Raw genomic sequence first — 23,210 nt, forward strand, 5'->3', positions numbered from 1 at the left:
CGGGGGCGCTAGGTGGCTGAGGGGCAATAGGAAGAGAAGCAATTTTAGGTAATTCTCTGAATAATATTAGATTGATAAGAATGGAACAAGGTGGGTGTCATCAAAATTGATGTGATTGCAGTGCAGGGGTGTGGAGGGAGATGGTGTGATGATCTGTATCAAAGGCTGCAGACAGGTCAGGAAGAACGTGGACCTGGGTGGCACAGTGGTTAGCATTGCTGCCCAGGGTGCTGAGGACCCAGGTTCGATCCCGGCCCCGGGTCACTCTCCGTGTGGAGTTTGCACATTCTCTCCATGTCTCAATGGGTCTCACCCCCACAACCTAGGAGGATTGGCCAAGTTAAATTGTCCCTTAATTGGAAAAAAATTAATTGCGTACTTTAAATTTATTTTGGGAAAAAAAAGGAGAAAGTAGAGTGATAGCGTGCCTTAGCCTCAGTCGTTTGTGACTTTGATAAAAGTCAGTACTGTGACAGGGGCAGAAACCTGATTGGATGGATTGGAACCACAGGAGTTCCAGAAAAGACGGATATGAGTTTGGATAGCAAGCAACATCATGATTGAGGATTAGAGAGGAAGAGGCAGTTTGGAGATGAGACAGTAATTAGCAAGATAAATGGGATAAAAGGTTGATTTTTTGACGCGAAGAGCAATGACAGTAGATTTGAAGCAGAGAGGGACTGCACCTGGACAGAGAGAAACATTCACGTATATTAATAAAGGCAAAATACTGTGGATGCTGGAATCTGAAACAAAAACAGAAAAATGCTGGAACAGGTCTAACAGCATCTGTGAAGAGAGAAAATAGAGTGAACATTTCAAGTCCCTCTAACTCTTCTTCTACATATAATAAGAAGTCTCACAGCACCAGGTTAAAGTCCAACAGGTATATTTGAAATCACAAGCTTTTGGAGTGCTGCTCCTTCATCAGGTGAAGTGGAGGCAGGTTCACAATCACAGCATATATAGGAGAGACACAAATGCAAGATAGTTACAGATTAGAATGTGAAGAATGTGAGTCTTTACAGGAACAGTGTGAGTGGGGTGAGTGATAATCACAAGTAATCGAGGTGTGAATTGTCTCAAACCAGGACAGTTAGTCGGATTCTGCAAACCCGGGCAGTGTGGCCGGGGTTACATATAATGTGACATAAACCTGAGATGCTGGTTGAGGCCATCCTCATGCATGTGGAACTTGGCTACCAGTTTCTGCTCGGCGATTCTGTGCTGTTGTGTGTCATAAAAGCCGCCTTGGAGAATGTTTATCCGAAGATCAGAGGCTGAATGTCCTTGACTGCTGAAGTGTTCCCCGGCTGGAAGGGAACATTCCTGCCTGGTGATTGTTGTGCAGTGGCCGTTCATCCGTTGTTGTGGCATTTTCATGGTTCCGCCGATGTACCATGCCTCGGGACATCCTTTCCAGTAGCGTACGACGTTAACAACATTGGCCGCGCCCATGAGTATGTCCACGTCGATGATCTGGCATGTCTTGCAGAGGCTGGCGTGGCAGGGTTGTGTGGTGCCGTGGTCGCTGTTCTCCTGAAGGCTGGGTAGTTTGCTGTGAACAATGAGCTGTTTGAGGCAAGTAATGAGGTGTGAGGATGGCCTTGGCGAGATGTTAGTCATCGTCGATGACATGTTGAAGGCTAAGATGTCGTAGTTTCTCCGCTCCGGGGAAGTACTGGATGACTAAGGGTACTCTGTCGGTCATGTCCTGTGTTCGTGTTCGGAGGAGGTTGGTGCGTTATTTTGCTGTGGCATTTCGGAACGTCGATCGATGAGTCGAGCGCCATATCCAATTCGTATGAGAATGTCTTTCACAGAATCACCAGAATTTACCAGTGCAGGAGGAGGTAGCTGCCTGTCGTCTTCCTCGTCGTCCAAGGTGATCCTGCGTATACGGAGGGCTTGTTCATAGGGGATGGCTTCTTTAACGTGTTTAGGGTGGAAGCTGGAGAAGTGGAGCATCGCGAGGTTATCCGTGGGCTTGTAGTAGAGTGAAGTGCTGAGGTGACCGTCCTTGATGGAGGTGAATGTGTCCAGGAATGCAACCGATTCTGGAGAGTACAAAGAACAAAGAAAAGTACAGCACAGGAACAGGCCCTTAGAGCCTCCAAGCTTGTGCCGACTATGCTATCCCTCTATTCCCATCCTATTCATGCATTTGTTAAGATGCCCCTTAAACGTCACTATCGTCTCTGCTTCCACCACTTTCTCCGGCAGTGAGTTGCAGGCACCCACTATCCTCTGTGTAAAAAACTTGCCTTGTCCATCTCCTCTAAACCTTGCCCCTCACACCTTAAACCTGTGCCCCCGAGTAATTGATCCCTCGATCCTGGGAAAAAGTCTCTGACTATCCACCATGTCTATGCCCCTCATAATTTTTTAGACCTCTATCAGGTCGCCCATCAACCTCTGTTGTTCCAGGGAGAACAAATCGAGTTTATGCAACCTCTCCTCATAGCTAATGCCCTCCATACCAAGCAACATCCTGGTAAATCTCTTCTGCACCCTCTCTAAATCCTCCACATCCTTCTGGTAGTGTGGCGACCAGAATTGAACACAATACTCCAAGTGTGGCCTAACTAAGGTTCTGTACAGCTGCAACATGACTTGCCAATTTTTATACTCAATGCCCCGGCCGATAAAGGCACGCATGCCGTGCGCCTTCTTGACTACCTTCTCCAACTGTGTTGCCCCTTTCAGTGACCTGTGGACTTATACACCTAGATCTCTCTGACTGTCAATACTCTTGAGGGTTCTACCTTTCACTGTATATTCCCTACCTGCATTAGACCTTCCAAAATGCATGATCCCATGTGACTTCACCTTTTGTACCAGTCTGCCATGAGGGACCTTGTCAAAGGCCTTAATGAAGTCCATATAGACAACATCCACTGCCCTACCTGCATCAATCATTTTTGTGACCTCCTCGAAAAACTCTATCAAGTCAGTGAGATACGACCGCCCCTTCACAAAACCATGCTGCCTCTCACTAATACGTCCACCTGCTTCTAAATGGGAGTAGATCCTGTCTCGAAGAATTCTCTTCAGTAATTTCCCTACCACTGACATAAGGCTCACCTGCCTGTAGTTCCCTGGATTATTCTTGCTACCCTTCTTAAACAAAGGAACAACATTGGCTGTTCTCCAGTCCTCTGGGACATCACCTGAAGACAGTGAGGCTCCAAAGATTTCTGTCAAGGCCTCAGCAATCTCCTCTCTTGCCTCCTTCAGTATTCTGGGGTAGATTCCATCACTTATCTACCTTAATGTTTTTCAAGACGCCAAACACCATGGGCGGGATTATCCTGTACCCGGCAGGGCGGGGGTCCCCGGTGGGACGGTGTGGCGTGAACCACTCCGGCGTCGGGCCGCCCCAAAGGTGCGGAATCCTCTGCACCTTCAGGGGCTAGGCCGGCGGTGGAGTGGTTTGCGCCCCGCCGGCCGGCGTGGAAGGCCTTTGGCGCCGCGCCAGCCGGGGCCGAAGGGACTCCGCCGGCCGGCGCGAGTTCGTGCATGCGCGGGAGAGTTAGCGGCTGCTGATGTCATCTCCGCGCATGCGTGGGGCGGGAGGGTTCACCTTCGCAGAGGCCTTCGCAGTGGCTAACACGGCCGGCGCGTAGGAATAGAGTGCCCCCACGGCACAGGGCCGCACGCGGATCAGTGGGTTCCGATTGCGGGCCAGGCCACTGTTGGGGCACCCCCCCCCAGGGCCAGATCATGGAGCCCGCCCTCGCCGCCAAGTCCCGCCGGTAAGGGACTTAGTCCAATTTTGGCCGGCGGGACTGCCATAGAACGAGCAGGACTTCGGCCCATTGTGGGCCGGAGAATCGCGGGGGTGGGGGGGGGGGGGGGGGGGGGCGCTGTGAGCGGCCGCCGACCGGCGCAATTCCCACCCCCGCCAAATCTCAGATGCCGGCGAATTCGGCAGCCGGCGGAGGCGGGATTCACACCGCCCCCTGCCGATTCTCCGACCCGTCGTGGGGTTGGAGAATCCCACCCTTTGTCTTTTTGGATCTCTATGTGACCCAGGCTATCTGCACACCCTTCTCCAGACTTAACATCCACCAATTCCTTCTCTTTGGTTAATTCTGATGCAAAGTATTCATTTAGTATCTCGCTCATTTCCTCTGGCTCCACACATAGATTCCCTCCCCTATCTTTCAGTGGGCCAACCCTTTCCCTGGCTACCCTCTTGCTTTTTATGCACGTGTAAAAAGCCTTTGGATTTTCCTTTACCCTATTTGCCAATGTCGTTAAGCCTATTTGCCAATGTCATTGGCAGTCATCCATGGTGAGTATGATGGTGGGATGGAACTTGTTGATGTCGTTGTGTAGTTGTTTCAATGATTCTTCACTGTGAGTCCAAAGGAAGAAAATGTTGTCAATGTATCTAGCGCGGTTGAAGATCCCGTGCGGTGAAAAGGTCTTGCTCAAACCTGTGCATAAAGATGTTGGCATATTGAGGTGCAAATTTGGCCCCAATGGCTGTTCTGTATGTCTGGGTGAAGAACTGGTTGTCGAAGGTGAGAATGTTGTGATCCAGGATGAAGCAGATGAGTTGTAGGATCGCCTCTGGAAATTGGCAGTTGTCGGAGTTGAGTACTGAGGCTGTTGCAGAAATGCCGTCATCATGGGGGATGCTGGTGTAGAGTGCCGAGCCGTCCATTGTGACGAGGAGTGTTCCTGGTTCAACTGATCCATGGGCGCTGAGTTTCTGTAAGAAGTCTGCAGTGTCGTGACAGAAGCTGGGGGTTCCTTATACAATGGGTTTCAGGATGCCCTTGACATAGCCAGAGAGGTTCTCACACAGGGTCCCATCGCGTGATACAATGGGACAGCCAGGTGTGTTGGCTTTGTGCATCTTCGGGAGGCAGTAGAGATCTCTAACATGGGGAGTGCGCGGGATGAGAGCAAGTAGGATGCTCTGAAGGTCTGGATCAAATGTTTTGATCAGTCTGTTGAATTGGCAGGTGTGTTCTTTGGTCGGATCAGCGGGTATCTGTAGTGTTCCTGTGTTGTTCAGTTGTCTGTACACTTCTCTGCAGTTGTCTGTTCTGTTCAGTATGCCGGTTGCTTGTCCTTTGTCTGCTGGTTTGATAATGTTGTGGTTTGTCTTGAGAGCACAGATGGCATTGCGTTGTGCTTGGGTGATGTTTGGGGTTATCTTGTGAATGCGACTGATGAGTCTGGCATTGACGCACCTCCTGACAGCTTGAGCTATACTCTTGTCAAGTCTAGGGCGGCCTTCCGGAGGAGTCCAATTTGACTCTTTCCTCTTTGGTTGCTGCACTGCATCGCTCTGTCGGTTTTTCTGGTTCATTGGTCGTCTCATTGGGTTCACTGTTGACATCATGGGGTTTCTGGAGGAACTCCCGGAGCCTCATTCGCCTGATGAATTCCTCTGTGTCTGTCATGAGACCGATAGGGTTCATTTTGGCAGAAATTGAGCCCCCGGCTGAGAACATCAATTTTGTCTGGTGGAAGGGTGTAGTCTGACAAGTTGACAATGGACTTCCCTGTAGTGGTACTGGTTTCAACTGGGGGAGGCTTGGTTGTTGCTGGTGGTGATGCCCAGTTTCTCAAGTGTCCTGTTCTTGGTGTAGTTCCGGTGCCTCATCACTGTCGCTAAGTTTGTTGTTATCGATGGTTGCCATGATGTTCCGGTATTTTCACATCATGACTACATATAATAAACAGCGGTAGTGAACATGAGAAGCATTTGCCTTAAACTACATTACAACAAGAAATCAGAAAATAAATTAACATTCAGACATCATACCTCATCCTGTGTTAGGAAAGTCTCATTTTGTAGGGGATCCAGATATACTTCAAACAGACAGCTTAGATCCTAAAAAAGATAAATACCATTATTCAAGAATACTGAAACATTTGTTAACTAGTTCTGTATTATGTTCATGTGCTCTACCATCAGTGAGTAGTTCACTGCATCTTAACAGATTCTAGGTATAGCATTTTATTTACTGTATAGAACTGAAACAATAACTGTTTAACTTTCAACACCAAAATCCACTGTTCTTGGCTAATACTTCTGTATAAAAGCATTTCCTCTCATTTAAAAAAAAAATTCAGAGTACCCAATTCTTTTTTTCCCAATTAAGGGGCAATTTAACATGGCAACCCACTAGCTGGCACATCGTTTTGGGTTGTGGGGGTGAGATTCACACAGACAGAGGGCGAATGTGCAAACTCCACATGGACGGTGACCAGGGGCTGGGATCGAATCCCGGTCCTTGGCGCCGTGAGGCAGCAATACTAACCATTGAGCCACTGTTCCACCCAGCATTTCCTCATGATGGATACAGAAGATGTATAAAAAAGGTGATGTTAGAGAATTCTACAGTACAATACATAAATAATTGCATCTCTGAACAAGATAAACATAAACTGGCTATTTTGTTTTGGCTACCGAAATATCACTAAGTCTTCAAACAGGCACTGTTATCTGTGAGTATTCTGTCTCCATATATTAAAATAAATATGTTTGACACAACAGAAACCAGTTTTAACATCTCTGAGACTTGGATTCAGGACCAACTCAAACGGAAGGGATGAAAGTCTCTGTCCTCTGGATGTGAGGATTTGAGGTAAGCTGAGGTTCGGTAGGATTAATTAGTTCCTGGTGGGGAAAGGGTCTCCACTATAAGTGTCTCTAATTTGGCACTAATTGACAATCTCACTTAAAGAAGCAAAAGGAGGATTGGTATTGGATATGGTATAAGAATGACATTGATGTTGCTGAGGGACTCGTGTGAAGATTGGAACAAGGCACGTTATTAGGTTTGGGCAGAGAATGCTTTATTTTGCATTTGCCTGTGCTAATGAACTGGAAGTGCTTACTATCAACATTCCTGACCTTGAGGAGCACAAGAATAGGAAAAGTTTGACATTAGGTAATTATCAAAACTGCCATTCAAATGAGACTAGCTGGAAAATGTAATCACGTCACTCACTGTAATGGAAAATACACCTTAATAAAGATGCTCCAGCACCTCAAACCCAGAGAAGAATATGTAAATTGAAAGTTAAAATATTTTCAATAGTCTTTTGGTTTTATATTTTTCAACAACTATCAATATATACTCAAGGTTTTCAGTACAGAATCAAAGAGAATTATAAACGAGAGCAACAGGTTCAAATTTAGCCCAGACTGATGGGATGCTGTGTGATGGCTGTAAGGGTCTTATCTGGATTAAACTCAATACACAGAGATGCTCTAATTTTGGGATCTCATTCATGAGTCCATAGATTGACTGGTTTGGAAAATGCCACACTGGTACAGTAATAACCCTCTTCTGAAGTTGGAACTGAGGTTTTTTATTGAGCAGAGGAAGTTTGATTCCACATCTAACTGCGAGACACAACATTCAGGTTCTTGTCTTGACACTAACACAGGATACATAAAGTTCTATTTAACATTATATCCATCACTCTGATGAGCTCTTCTTTAAAAACAGTCAAAATCATAGTTCCTAAAAGATTTAGATTTGTCACGTGTGCCGATGTACGATGAAAAGTATTGTTCTGCGTACAGCCCAGGCAGATCGTTCCATACACGAAAAACATAACATACGATAAATACACAATGTTAATACATAGACATCGTGTGAAGCATACGGAGTAGAGAAGATGCATAGAGAGATCAGTTCAGTCCGTAAGAGGGTCATCCAAGAGTCTGGTAACAGCGGGGAAGAAGCTGTTTTTGAAGCTGTTCTCAGACTTTTGTATCTTCTGCCTGATGGAAGAAATTTGTTCTAAGCATTCATGCATTAATTAATATAAAGAACTAATGGTGGCTCTGGGCAAATATTTTCTGTGTTACTGTACTAGTACATTGTCCAATAAAGTAATTAGTAATTTCTGCATTTACTCAGTAAGGCTGCGGTTTTCTGGCCTGTTTGGTCACAAGGGAGAGAGAGCGAATATTTTGCAGAGGGAAAGAGTGAAGATTTGAGGGCAAGTCAAACCCATGCCAATGGCCACACATTAATTTAAAAGCAACTGGTAAAGAATGAAGGTAGGTAGCAGACTGAGTTATTTTCATTGTTTTGGAATGTTTGATGAGAAATAAATTTTGCACAGAATGGAACAAAAAGAGCAATTCTGCAGCATTTTTTACTTCACCGATCAGGGAGTTAGCAGTGCAATGAAATAAGGAGAAGTCAAATATACAGGGTTCTTCTTCCAGGAGCCCTAGTTTAAAAATTTCAGGCAATGAGCTAAGACTCAGAGGCCTGGAGAGCAGAAGGTAACCATGGTGATGACTCACAGGGGAAGGAAAAACCTGCTGTGAGGGAGGGATTGAGTGGAAAAACAAATTAGGCACAGACTACTGAATTTTAACCAATATGAATATGGGATGGCTCTGAATTATAAAATATGAGAAGCAAACCAAAAGATAGAGATTGAAAATGTGACATAGAGGTAAAGAGAAAACAAGCAAAAGAACAGAAAAAATGAGAGAATGCATAAAAAGGATGCAACCAGATATAGACACAACAGAAACCAAATAGGAAAAGGGGAATAATAGAACATAGAACATACAGTGCAGAAGGAGGCCATTCAGCCCATCGACTCTGCACTGACCCACTTAAGCCCTCACTTCCTTTTTTTTTATAAGTTTAGATTACCCAATTATTTTTTCAATTAAGGGGCAATTTTAGTGTGGCCAATCCACCTACTCTGCACATTTTTGGGTTGTGGGGGCGAAACCCACACAGACACGGGGAGAATATGCTAACCCCACACGGACAGTGACCCAGAGCCAGGATCAAACCTGGGACCTCAGCGCTGTGAGGCAGCTGTGCTAACCATTAAGCCATCGTGCTGCCCACAAGCCCTCACTTCCACTCTATCCCCGTAACCCAATAACCCCTCCTAACTTTTTTGGTCACTAATTTTTGGTCAATAATTTTTATTATGGCCAATCCACCTGACCGGCACGTCTTTGGGCTGTGGGAGGAAACCAGGGCACCCAGAGGAAACCCACGCAAACACGGGGAGAACGTGCAGACTCCGCACAGACAGTGACCCAACAGGGAATCGAACCTGAGACCCTGGCGCTGTGAAGCCACAGTGCTATCCATTTGTGCTACCGTGCTACCCTAATATGAAGAGAAAACCCACATATAAAATATTGAAGGAAAATGACACTGAAATTATCCACACAGTTGTAATGTGGAGAAGACTGGATAGCTGAGCATGGAACATGAGACATGGAACATGAGACATGGAACATGAGACTATGGACATAGTTGTTGATCCCATTGTAGGACGTCACAACAGTGAACTCAAACTGTTTGCAACCATTGTCTGAACTCTGTAATCAGAATTCAGCCTTATAACTATGTCCAGATGTTTTTAAGTGCCTACTGTTTGAGGATTTTGGTATGAGGAAGAATGATGGCCGACACAAAAGCATCTGTAAAGTTGTGAGTGATGATGTCTGCACTGATGATTAACCAATGTAATACAATCACTACAATCATAGCTGATCATAAGGAAATAGAAGGCAAATATTTATACACATAACAAGCACAAGTTTAAGTCCAATCTTATACTATTTCACGATACTGCAAATTTATTTTTTCAATTTAAAGTACACTATTCTTTTTTCTCCAATTAAGGGTCAATTTATAGCGTGGCCAATCCACCTACCCTACACATCTTTAGGTTCTGGGGGGTGAGACCCACACAGACATGGGGAGCATGTGCAAACTCCACACAGTGACCGGAGCCAAGATCAAACCCGGGTACTCGGCGCGTAAGGCAGCAGTGCTAAGCACTGCACCACCGTGCCGCTCCTTGATACTGCTAATTTTATTGTTAAAAAGTGATTTAATGTCAATAGGTTGATGTAGAAATTGTACATTGTCAGACATTTCCTTGAAAAATTAAAAAAGGCTTGAGATTCTTGGGTTCAGTAAATCTATGGTGTCTTTAACATAGGCATACTGGGCAGCACGGTGGCACAGTGGTTAGCATTGCTGCCTACGGCGCTGAGGACCCGGGTTCGAATCCCGGCCCTGGGTCACTGTCCTTGTGGAGTTTGCACATTCTCCCCGTGTTTGCATGGGTTTCACCCCCACAACCCAAAAGATGTGCAGGAAAGGTGGATTGGCCACGCTAAATTGCCCCTTAATTGGAAAAAAATGAATTCAGCACTCTAAATTTATTTTTAAAAACATAGGCATACTTAAAAAAATGTATTTGTATTTGTTTTTTAATGTTTTATACATAAAATAAAATAATGCAAAACAACAAGGACAATAGAAGTCCCCCCCCCCCCCCACTCGACAAACCAACACCCCAATAACTCAAAGAATAGCCCCCTTCCCTTTAGCCCGTCCTCCCACTAGTAGCTGACAGCAACCAATTCTTTATGATAAACAGACCCCATCTCTTGTGGAACCCCTCAATCGTTCCCCTCAAAGTAAACTTAACCTTCTCCAAATACAGGAATTCCATCAGATCCCCAAGCCATACTGAGGCACTGGGTGGAGAAGCTGACCTCCACCCCAACAGGATCCGCCAGCGAGCCATCAGCGAGGCAAAGGCTAAAAACGTCTGCCCCCGCTTCCGTCTGCAGCCCTGGCAAGTCCGACACCCCAAAGGGGCTGGGCTCCAAATCCAAGTGCAAGGTCGCCAACATGATGCTGGAAAACGACCCCCAAAATCTCTCCAACTTCGGGCAGGACCAGAACATATGTACATGGTTGGCTGGACCTCTCCCACACCGCTCGCAAGTGTCTTCCACCCCCTCAAACAACCAGCTCATTCTCAACCTCATCAGGTGAGCCGCCTTTAACTGTATTAAACCCAGTTTCGCATACGAGGCTGAGGCAACACCTCACACCACAGCCCCTCCTCCAATGCCACCCCCAGCACTTCTTCCCACTTGGCCTTAATCCCCTCCAGCGACGCCATATTCTCCTCCAAAATCTTCCCATAAATCATAGGGGCACCCTCCCCCCCCCCCCCCCCCCCCGCAAAAATCATAGACCATAAGACATAGAATTTACAGTGCAGGAGGCCATTCGGCCCATCGAGTCTGCACCGGATCTTGGAAAGAGCACCCTACCCAAGCCCACACCTCCACCCTATCCGCGCCACCCCACCCCACGTTTTTGGACACCAAGAGCAATTTATCATGGCCAATCCACCTAACCTGCATATCTTTGGACTGTGGGAGGAAATCGGAGTACCCGGAGGAAACCCATGCAGACATGGGGACAACGTGCAGACTCCCCACAGACTTTGACCCAAGCCGGGAATCGCACCTGTGACCTTGGAGCTGTGGAGCAACTGTGCTAACCACTGTGTTGCCATGCTGCCCTAAATAGGAGCAGAATTAGGCTACTCGGCCCATCGAGTCTGCTCCGCCATTCAATCACGGCTGATATTTTTCTCATCCCCATTCTCCTGCCTTCTCCCCATAACCCCTGATCCACTTATTAATCAAGAACCTATCGATTTCTATCATAAAGTCACTCAGTGATTTGGCCTCCACAGCCTTCTGCGGCAAAGAGCTCCACAGATTCACCACCCTCCGGCTGAAGAAATTCCTCTTCATCTCTGTTTTAAAGGATCGTCCCTTCAATCTCAGGCTGTGCCCTCTGGTTCTAGTTTCTCTTACTAGTGGAAACGTCCTTGCCACGTCCACTCAATCGCGGCCTCGCAGTATTCTGTAAGTTTCAATAAGATCCCCCTCATCCTTCTAAACGCCAACGAGTACAGATCCAGAGTCCTCAACCATTTCTCATGTGACAAGCTCTTCGTTCCAGGGATCATTTTTGTGAACCTCCTCTGGACCCTTTCCAAGGCCAGCACATCCTTCCTTAGATACGGGACCCAAAACTTCCCACAATACTCCAAAGGGGGTCTGACCGAGCCTTATACAGTCTCAGAAGTGCATCCCTGGTCTTGTATTCTAGCCCTCTCGACATGAATCCTAACATTGCATTTGTCTTCCTAACTGCCGACTGAACCTGCACGTTAACCTTGAGAATCTTGAACCCCATTATGGAAAACGTCCCCTCCAACAATGAAGAGGGACGTATCACTGGAAATGTTGAGGAAATCTTCCCCGCTGCAGAATCCCAAACTTCTCCATCAACTCCTTCAAACTCGCAAACCGCCTTTCCAAAAATAAGTCCTTCATTTCCATCACCCCCCTCGCTCTCCCATTCCTAAAACAGAGCATCCAGTCTAGTCAGCTCGAACACATGATTCTCTCGAACCGTCATCACCTTTGACCCCACCCCTAACTTAAAATGCTGCCAAAATTGCCTCCATATCTTCAGCATGACCACCACTACTGGACTCTTCGAGTATTTCCCTGGGGGCAAACGGGAGCAGCTCTCTTGCCAGCACTTCCAACCCAGACCCCCTGCCTCCATCCTCACCCACATTGCCTCCGGCTCCCTACTCCAGCCCTGCACTTTCTCGGCATTCACTGCCCAGTTGTAATACATCGGAATTGGAAGAGCCAAACCCACGACTATTACTCTGTCATCCAAATCCTCGTCACCTTCCCTGCCCATACAAATGACAAAATCAACTGTGTAACACCATAACAAATGCTCGGCAAAAAGACCAGTATGCACCGGAATAAAAATAAAAACCGTGGCAAGACATTCATCTTTACCGCCTGCACCCAGCGTGCCAATGATAGGGGGAGGCTGTCTCACCTCAACAAATCTGCCCTGACCCTATCCACCAGGCTCATAAAATTCATTGCCTCCGGGAGCACCCCTTTAGACACCACATCCTCAAACATCTTCACCAAAGCGGCTCCAGCCTATCCAAAAACCTCTTATAGAATTCCACCACTAACCCACCTGGCCCCAGTGCTTTACCCATTTGCATCTTCCCGATCGCCATCCGAACCTCCTCAACCCCCAGTGACTCCTCCGACCATGCCTTCTCCTCTCCTACATTAAGAGACTCCAGCACCTCCAAGAACCCCCTCATGTCCGACCCATGCCTGCAGGCTCCAATTGATATAACCTCTTATAAAACTCCTCAAATGCCCTGTTCATCTGCTCCAGCGCCACCACCAGCACCCGTGCCCCATCCCAGACCTGAACAATCTCACGCGAGGCTGTCTGCCAGCGGAGCTGTCCTGGCAGCAAGCGACTGGCCTTCTCCCCGGACTCGCACACCAAACCCTTCCCCAGCCTCAACTGGAGTGCCGTGTTCCATGTGGACAAAAGGTCAAACTGCATCTGCGACTTACCAAAAGCTCCGAAGTGGGATCTTCCGCATACTCCCATCAACCTCCAAGATTTAATCTACCAGCCGCTGCCACGCCTCTTTTGCCTCCCTATCCACTTGCGCCTTATAGGAGATGATCTCGCCCCTCACCACCGCCTTCAGCACCTCCCAAACTACCGATGGTTAGACCTCCCCATTCTTATGAAACCCTACATAATCCTCACACAAAAACTCGGATCCGCAAGCAGCCTCACATCCAACCTCCACGTTGGCCACCTCTCCAGGACCACATCCACCAAATGCAGAGTATGGTCTGAAATGACAATCGCCGAGTATTCAGCTTTCCTCACCACCGATAACAACAACCTCTCCATAATAAAGAAGTCAATCCTCGAGTAAACATTATGCACTGGCGAAGAACCACCACCGGTCTACTCCCCTCCATCTCCTCCTCCAACTCTCTCCAAGCCCCGGGCAGCAAGATGGCACAGTGGTTAGCACTGCTGCCTCACGCCGCCGCGGTCCCAGGTTCGATCCCGGCTCTGGGTCACTGTCCGTGTGGAGTTTGCACATTCTCCCCGTGTTTGCGTGGGTTTCACCCCCTCAACCCAAAAGATGTGCAGGGTAGGTGGATTGGCCATGCTAAATTGCCCCTTAATTGGAAAAAATGAATTGGGTACTCTAAATTTATTTTAAAAACTTCTGACCCCCCCCCCAACGAAGGCGTCAACGAGCGCGGCTTAGATCGAACCATCTTCAGATGCAACATTATATTTAAATCCCCACATCCAATTAACTGATGTGTGTCCAGACTTGGTATGGCACCAATATCCTCTTAATAAACACTACATCATCCCAGTTTGGAGCATACAAGCCAACCAATACCACTAGAATCTCCTCCAAAGCACCGTTATAATAATTTACCTGTCCCCTTCATCTGCCACCACCATCTTCATCTCAAACCTAGCTCTCTTGCCCACTAGTATTGCTACCCATGGATCCTGCTATCAAAGCTCGAGAGGAACACCTGATTTACACAACCCATCCGTGTCTAACCAGGTCCTTCACCCTCAAATGGATCTCCTGCAACAGCACCACATCGGTTTTCAAGGTCTTCAAATGTGAGAAGACTTTTGCCTGGTCCACCACATTACCAATCACCCTATCCTCCCCCTCTATCAGCCACGATCATGGTCTCTGGCCTTGTCCCACGAGTGGGACCAAGCCCTACCCATGGTCACCGTCAGCCAGCTACCCCTCCCCTCCCTTTCCCAGAACTCCCCAACCACTTCCTCTCAAAACCGCTCCTCTCTGCATCCCCCCCATTCACACCTCCAAGACCCATCGAAACCTGCCCACAGATGCTTGGCCTGGGGGTTGGGAGGGCTCTCTTGGTGCTTTTATGATCCCCACAACTCCTGTCCTCCCCCCCCACTTCCTGTCCTTTTCCCCCCCACCCACTCTGCTCTGCCATCCCTCCCTTTCTCTTTCTTACCGTGTGACTTGTCCTGCCCCCACCCCAACGCCCCGCTTTACTGGCCGTTGGTTACGAACAGGTCTTGAATCAAGTTGGTGAACAGCTTCTACGTTTTGTGGATGCCTTCCTCTGATTCTCCGATTTAATTTTTTCTCGCCTGACGACTTCTGCCAGGTCGGACAGCCAGAATGCAGCCTTGGGTGGAGCTGCCGATCGCCAGCCGAGCAAGAGTCTCTGTCAGGCAATCAGGAAGGCAAAGGCCAGAGCATCCCCCCCCCCCCCCCCCCCAACCTCCTCATTAAGAGCTCTGGTTGTTCTGATACCCTGAAGACCACCATCAGTGGGCATGGTTCCACCCTTACCCCCACAGGTCATGACTGGTTTAGCTGTGCTGGTTTAGCACAGGGCTAACGAGCTGGTTTTTAAAGCAGACCACGGCAGGCCAGCAGCACGGTTCACTTCCCGTACCAGCCTCCCCGAACAGGCGCTGGATCGTGGCGACTAGGGGCTTTTCACAGCAATTTAATTGGAAGCCTTCTTGTGACAATAAGCGGTTTTCACAAGCATGGAACATGGCCTCAAAGAAATGCATCCTGTACCTAACAAGTGTGAGGCACATCCAGGACAGGTGAGTGTGGTTGGCCGGACCGTTCACACTCATCCTCCATCTCTGGGAAGAACCCGCTCATTCTCATCCTGGTTAGGTGCGCTCTGTGCACCACCTTTAGCTGCGTTAGGCTCAGCCCTGCGCTCTTGGAGGTGAAGTTTGCCCAGTGCAGTGCTTCGATCCACCGTCCTCCCCCTATCTCCCTGCCTAGTTCTTCCTTCTTGTCTCATCCAGGAGTGAGTGTACCGCCTCTAGCTGTCATCCTTACATTTCCGCACAGTTTCCTCCCCTAGTTCGTCCACAGTCAGTAGCCAGTCCAGTAGTGTGCATCCTGGTATCTAGGGGAATGTCGTTGTTTCCTTGCGGAAGAAGTTTTGGACTTGGGGTTATATCAGAGTTTATTCCCTATCAGGAGCTGAAGCTTGCCCCTAAGCTCTCTCAAGGTCGCTACTCTGCCCTCTATGTACATGTCTCTAACCGTCAGTGTCCCCACGCCCTGACTCCACCGTTTAAAGGCGGCGTCCATTGCCTGAGCAGGTAGATCTGATGTTTCCTCAATATTTGTCCACATCTCATGAGCACATCTGTACCTTTTTGGGATTTGGGAAGCCTTTTCAAGATGAATAGATTTCTACAGTCAGCTGATATTTCATATACCAATCGAGGTGTTTAGCTGGTACTGTAAAGTAGGTAGTAGAAAAATGGAAAATTAAATGGGAATTTCAGCCACAAAAGAGGATGCAAGGAATAGATTGGAACCCAGAAATTTGGTTCGGTGGTGACGCAGGGTACATTCCCTGCACCTAAATGAAGACGTCTAACGTGCCTAGATATTGGACATCATTATAAAGAAGCTGGAGCGGCAAAGTCTGCCAATAGATAACTGTGTTCCCTCAGGTTACTGCTAGCATCACATAGCCCCTGAAGCAAATAGGTCCAAGGGGACTAATCAAGAGGTTCGGAGGGAGGTGATAGGCACAGGATGCCAGGGTGAGTGAAGGAATGTCCAGGAAGTGAAGAACTGAAGACTAAAAACAGCAGAGATCATGAACCGACAGTCACAGTTACAACAACTGGTTCATTTAGTGTGAGGCTGTGAAGAGCACACTTGCTCTGCTCCTCCCAGCACCACCCCTCAGATAAATTACTCATTCTTTGTTGAAGATCTATTTATCTGAATGTAGCATGTTGGCTGCTTCAGAGCAAGCCAAATTTCTCATGTTTATTTGCATATGCCAAGGGGCCAATGTCAGCCTGAGTCTGGTTAAAGGCATCTATTCTTTCTTTTCCAATATACTGTGTGGTACACATCCATGCCTCTGCGTTTCCTATTTGCTGTATGGTGGCTTTAGTTAGCCAGTTAGCCTGGCCAATCAATGCAGTTCCCACAACACAAAACTTCCTTAATTACAAACAAAATTATAATCTTACTGAGAACACACCATAACTGATTTGGGACATGGAAAAATAGCGCACTAAAACTACAATCCACTTTGTAAATATATACAAACACCTAGCAACTTTCAGCTGACACATTATTATAGAATCATAGAATCTCTTCAATGCAGAAGGAGGCAATTCGGCCCATTGAGTCTGCACCGACCCTACAAAAAAACATCCCACCCAGGCCCACTCCCTACCATTCCACCTAACCTTTGGACACGAAGGGGTGAGTTAGCGCAGCCAATCTACTTATTCTGCACATCTTTGGACCGTGGAAGGAAGCCAGAGCACCCGGAGGAAACTTACACAGACAAACTCCGCACAGTCACCCAGGTCAGAATTGAACCCAGGTCCCTGGTGTGGTAAGATAGTAGTGCCGTCCCTAATTGCATGGCTTGAAAAATAAAAAAGGCACCAAATTCCAAGTCCCCTGAGCCATCAATTACACAATATTAGATCAGCTCTCATTTCGCCCTCAAAATGGGGGACTGAAAATCAGTGAAGCAAACGATGACTAGGGTATTCTGCCTTTACGATCTCAGATTTCAAAAGTCAGAACATACAAAGGATAAATGTAATTAATGTTGGGAAAGGTGACTACAAACGATTTCTTTAAATAGTAGCACAATAGTAAACTTGGGGCATTTGTTGGGATTGCAGTACAGTTATTTATCTGAGGCTTCCTGATGGCTTAGTCAAGTGAGTGTAGCAATAAGAATTACAGACAACAGTGTTCAGAAACAGGTCTGTGCCTACTTGGGTACCAACTGGGAGACTACAATTGGATTCAAAACACCTGGATTATGGTGCTGAAATAACAACCATGTTTTCCATTCCCGATTATTATCCAGGAACACCTGCTGGAAATGTGCATGCTGGACGTTAGAGGACAGAATCAGCTCAGTTGCTACTGACAGTATGTACAAGAATATGGGTATGAATGAGATTCTCAAAGGCAGCTGTAACTGTGGAATCATTCCTCAGCAGCATAACAACAAGAGGGAGTTACATTAGGATGTTGCCAAATATCTTACTTGATGACAAAGTATGGGCCATTCATTTTATAAAACTTAATTTAAATCATGAGGATACATGCACTCCATCAATTTAACCTTCATCCATACCTTGACATAGGACTTCTCTGTATCTATGAGTTCATGGATAACTTTCCGAAGTCTCTCTGCATCAGAGAGGTGTCTTGCTAGTGGCCTCAGGTGTTGACCAAGGTTCTCCTTCTGCCCATCCATATCAGACGATTGCAGTTCATATAAACTTCGACAGAATGTAGAAACTTGCTCTGCACTCTAGAGAAAGGGATAAAAGAGACGGTAAACAAAACCAACTAACTGACTCGTTAACTGAACTATCACCATTTCATATTCTAGTTTCGTATTAGATAATTTGAAAACGATATAAATGAGGAGAAGTGTATTATTTGATCCAATGGCCAAAGCAGAATTGTTTAAAGTATCGGATTATGGTCTCAGACTGTAAAGGCTTGATGCCTGAACTTTGTTGAGTTCGGTGATCCCAGCCAATGTGCATTCAAGGGGAAGCAGCCAACAGTCCTTGTTACCAGCTATTATTCAAAAAGCTTTGTTGAAAGTGAAGGTGTGCAGCTGGATGGCTGTCTGGCTCAACTGTGATGCATTTTGCTGTGGAAAATCTTACCAACGCTCCATTTAAAATTCATGCATAAATAATGAAGGCATTACAAATGGAAGTGAAATCAGCAAAGAGTTAACGTCTTCAGTAGAGAACACACGCAAAGAGAAAAAGAGAGTTTAATTTCAGTGCAAACCCATCGCTCAATAAAAAATCGCTTCAGTGAATAAAAGTGCCTTCCATATTTTCTCTGAATTAGCCGACTGCAATTATTTTGCATAGTTTTAAAACTGGCACTATGTACAAAAAGTAATGGTGATCTTGAAGCTCCCTAGGTCAAAGTATAAGTGAGTTGCAGCCATCAATCCCCATCACATTCTTTTTACCTTTAATTTCTTTTCACAAAGCTGCAATAATTTATCATTTTCTTTGCTTGTTAGTACCTTGAACCCACTGCCTTCATTGTATCAAACATTCAAATAAATACCTGGGTGAGAATTGGACCCCAGCCTCTGAATATCCACATTAGTTTGTCACTGTCCTGATCTGTACTTCATAGACAAAGACAATAAAATTCATTCAGTTCTGTGTGGTGAGAAATTAACAGTTCCACACCACACCCTGAGTAAACAGTACCCTTGGGATTCAAGCCTTTTGTGCATCACATCAAGGTGTGTGTTCCACTGAATACCCAGTAAATTAGCAGATGTAAGGTGAAAATTGTGTGAATCAAAGCCAAGTGAGTTAAAAATTATGGGGTATGGGGAGACTTCTTCCGCACTAAACAGGGTATAAAGTATATGTTTCAAATTTGGTTCAAATAGCTAACAGAAGGAATCTTGCAGCCACCCCCTGCAGTATTATCACAGGTCCTTCCCATCCGAAGAATAGTAACAGAACTGCAGGTGATCACTGCAGTAACACAATTAAATTTGTGACATGAGTTCATAGCATCAATTAGAGCAAGGAACAGCAAGAAATAATATTTTTTAAAACGTCTCTCAGTTCGGTAAACTGGGTTAATTATAATAATTAGGGTCTGAAATTAAGCCTGGCTATCCTGAATTTAATTGTTTAATACACAATGTTCCATGCATGTTCCCCCATCTTGCCTCACCATTTTTCACTCCCCCCCCCCCCCCCCACCGCCTCAGCGATGTACGCCACATGCCCAGTTCCTTTAAAATCTCGGTATCAAATAGTCACTGATCAAAATGCACGGGGTGGGGGGAAATTTGCCCCCAAAATGTGTAGAAAATTTCAATCATAGAATTTACAGTGCAGAAGGAGCCCATCGAGTCTGCACCGGCTCTTGGAAAGAGCACCCTACTTAAGCCCACGCCTCCACCCTATCCCAGTAACCCCACCTAACCTTTTTGGACACTAAGGGCAATTTAGCATGGCCAATCCACCTAACCTGCACACCTTTGGACTGTGGGGGGAAACTGGAGCACCTGGAGGAATCCCGTGCAGACACGGGGAGAACATGCAGACTCCGCGCTAGATATTGACACAAGCCGGGAGTCGAATCTGGGACCCTGGAGCTGTGAAGCAGCTGTGCTAACTACTGTGCTACCGTGCCACCCGGTGACCAATCAAGCGAAACCCTCCACCATATGTGGAACTGGTATTCTGTAAAGAGCTGTTTTGCCAATCACAAGCTGTTTCTCCCCCAAGTTTGCTGCTGATAGATTAGTGAGCAGGAAAATGGGAACAAGCAGCCTGTGACTGGAGGGATATCAAGGAGTGGGGAGTTGAGTTGCGGCACTCAGCCGGAGGCATGCGGGAGAGGTGGCAAGGCAGCGGGAAATGGGGGACATGGTGGAGGTGGGGGGGTGAAGAAGCAGCTACAGCAGGAAAGCAGCGAGGGAATAGCTACAGAAAACAGAGGTCGCAGAGGAGTGGGGAGGCTGTGAGGGACAGAGAACAATTTTAACCTGTCAACTATCTGGGCCACAGGAAAACAATAAGAGCAAAACAACATCCTAACAAAACAAAGTTAACAGTTTGTGCATTTTTTCCCTTTTTAATCCCTTCTCTCCCCCTGCCGCGACGAACAGCTCAACTATAGTCATGAAAATCCCCCACCGTACCTCAAAGCTCTCTTGTGACCTGCTCAAGGCAAACTTAATCTTCTCCAACCAGAGAAATTCAAACAGGTCCCCAGCCAAGCCGCAACGCCTGGTGGCGTATCTGACCTCCAATTCAAAAGAATCCATTGCCGGGTAATCAGAGAGGCAAAGGCCACAACATCGGCCCCCTTTCCATCCAGCAGCTCCGGCACCTCCAAAACCCCAAAGATCGCAATCATGGATCCAGCTTCACCTCGGCCCGCACTATCCATGATAGGGGCACTAACACCGCCTCCAAGTAGCTCTCCAAGCTCACGCATCCCCAAAACATGTGAACATGATTCACCGGCCCCCGCCCACATGCCTCACATCCATTTGTTACAAAGAACTGTTACATCAGACAGAAAGAACCTACATATCCGTGCCCAAGTCATGTGGACCCTGTGAACCACTTTAAACTGAATCAAACTCATTCTGGCACAGGAAGAGGTTGAGTTCACTCGCCTCATACCAGAGTCCCTATCCTATCTTCCTCCCCAGCTCCTCCTCCCACTTCCGCTTGATCCTTTTCACTACTGCCTTGCCCTGCTCTCCCAACTACCTTTACATATTCCCAATCCTGCTCTGCCCCATCTCTGCAGGATTTTCTCCAATAGCGTGCACTCCGGTAATTGGGGGAGCATAAGTAGCTCCTTTCGCGCAAATTCCTCTGCCTGCCAGTAGCTAAGCTCACTCCGCAGTTTATCAAAACCAGGGAATTTCCCCTCTGAGAATTTTTCCCTGACCTACTCCAACCCTTCCTCCCTCCACCGTCTGTACATCCCATCCATCCCTCCCAGCATAAACCTATGGGGCAGGATTCTCCATTGACTGATGCCGAAATCAGGAAACGTGATTGGACGGAGAATAGATTCCGACGCCAAAATAGGGGTGGGCGTCGAATTGACGCCAAATCTCAAATCTCCAGTGCCTCGACAGCAGCGTCATTGCGTTCCGGAATGCTTGTACAGTAAACACCATTTGCATATCATTAGTGGGCATGACCCGGTATTCACCAGGGCCTCCACGATTCTCTGCCTCCGATGGACAGAGTTCCCGACAGCGCGGTTCACTTGTTCTTTTAAAAATTGTAAAACCGGCGTCGTGGCTGCTGCGGGAGAGAGAGTGGGTACGGAAAGTGTCCCAACATCGCCATAGTTTGCTGACAGTTGTGCTGCTGGCCGGGGAGGGGCTTCTGCCAGGGCCGGTCGGAGTAGCTTGGGATGGCCAGGAGGTGGACCTTGGGGTCAGGGTGGGTGGGCACGCTACACCATTGCCGCAGCCGGAAATGCAGCGGTGCACACTGCTGACAGCCCACTGTCACCTTAGTGCCACGGGTCGTATAGGCGTCCCCCCAGGGCACCTCCCCAGGTGGCCTCTGGCCCCAGCCGACCCATCAGCTGTATGGTTGGGCTCCAGCGCAACCAGTGCCATCTTGTTGGCTGCGATGAGTGTGTATGGGGATTGTAATGTGTGTATGATGCTGCAGCTTGTCAGCCTCCCAAGTATTATGGACAAACTCGGGGATGCCAGCACCATTTTTCATTGGAATCGGTCGTGTTCGACGTGGCCTCGGTGCTAGCCCCTCCACGGTTTATGAATCAATCCAGGTTCGGCACCAGTTTTGCTGTCGTGAAAGTCCACGAATCCTGCCCTGGCGTCCTTAATCTCAAGAACGGAGAATCCCACCCATGATTCCCACACAGTGGCGTCAAAACTGACATTTGATCCAATTTAAGTGCTTCCTCAGCTGATTCCAAATCTTAATAGTGTATTCCACCACCGGACTCCCCGTATATTTCCTCAGAGCCAACGGCAATGGGACCATCACCAGGGCCCTCAAACATGAGTCCTTACAGGACTCCTTCTTCAACCTGGTCCATTCTGCCTTTTTAGCAGACGCCTCTTCACCATTGGTACTATCCCCTCCCACACAAATTTCAAGATCAGTGCCTCCATCTTCTGGAAAAAAGACCTTTGGGAGAAAGGAGGGACTAAAAAACAAACAGAAACCTTGGCAGCACATTCATCTTCACCACCTGCACTCTACTTGCCAACGTCAAGTGCAGCATATCCCACCTTTTAAGATCCCCCCTTGACCTCTTCCAATAATTCCATCAAGTTCCACCTACGGATTGTGGCCCACCCATGCATCACCGGAATCCACAGATACCAAAATCTCTCCCTTGCTACCTTAAATAATAGTGCCCACAGTTGGCTCCCAGCCACTCCACATTCACTGGAGAAACCACACTATTCCCTACGTTCACTTTATAACCAGAAAAGGCCCTGAATCTGTCCCAACAAAACGCATAATTTTGCCCATACTCTCCAGCGGGTCCAATACAAACAGCAACAGATTGGGTTGCGCGGGTCTGAACATGCCCAGTAAACAGCCGGAAAGGCCAAAATAGAGATTCACTCCGGGCACGAAACAGTTTGCAATTCGCTAGGCCCACTCCTGATGGCGAGTTCAGGGTCGCACCCAAAGGTGGCAAGAATATCATTAATTCTCTTTTGCATTAATTTTATAGAATCCCTACAGTAAAGGAGGAGGCCATTCGGCCCATCAAATCTGTACCCACCCTTCGAAAGACCACTTTACCTAGGCCCAATCCCTGTAACCCCACCTAATCTTTTGGACACCAATCCACTAACCTGCACTTTTTTGGACTGTGGGAGGAAACCGGAGGAAACCCACGCAGACACGGGGAGAATATGTAAACTC

General features: G+C 47.3%; 1 protein-coding gene across 4 annotated transcripts in view; it reads right to left on the reverse strand.

Moving 5' to 3' along the window:
• The window catches only part of tiam2a (TIAM Rac1 associated GEF 2a), a 461,217-nt gene that overhangs the window by 44,489 nt on the left and 393,518 nt on the right, over positions 1-23,210 (reverse strand). For all 4 annotated transcript variants that reach the window (XM_038808441.1, XM_038808437.1, XM_038808443.1 and 1 more), the window contains 2 exons: positions 17,891-18,070; positions 5,786-5,854 (listed from right to left, as the gene is read on the reverse strand). In XM_038808441.1, the coding sequence (XP_038664369.1) occupies positions 5,786-5,854; positions 17,891-18,070 (249 nt within the window). The remainder of the gene's footprint in view (positions 1-5,785; positions 5,855-17,890; positions 18,071-23,210) is intronic.

Source organism: Scyliorhinus canicula, chromosome 1, assembly GCF_902713615.1.
Source record: "Scyliorhinus canicula chromosome 1, sScyCan1.1, whole genome shotgun sequence".
Taxonomy (NCBI): domain Eukaryota; kingdom Metazoa; phylum Chordata; class Chondrichthyes; order Carcharhiniformes; family Scyliorhinidae; genus Scyliorhinus; species Scyliorhinus canicula.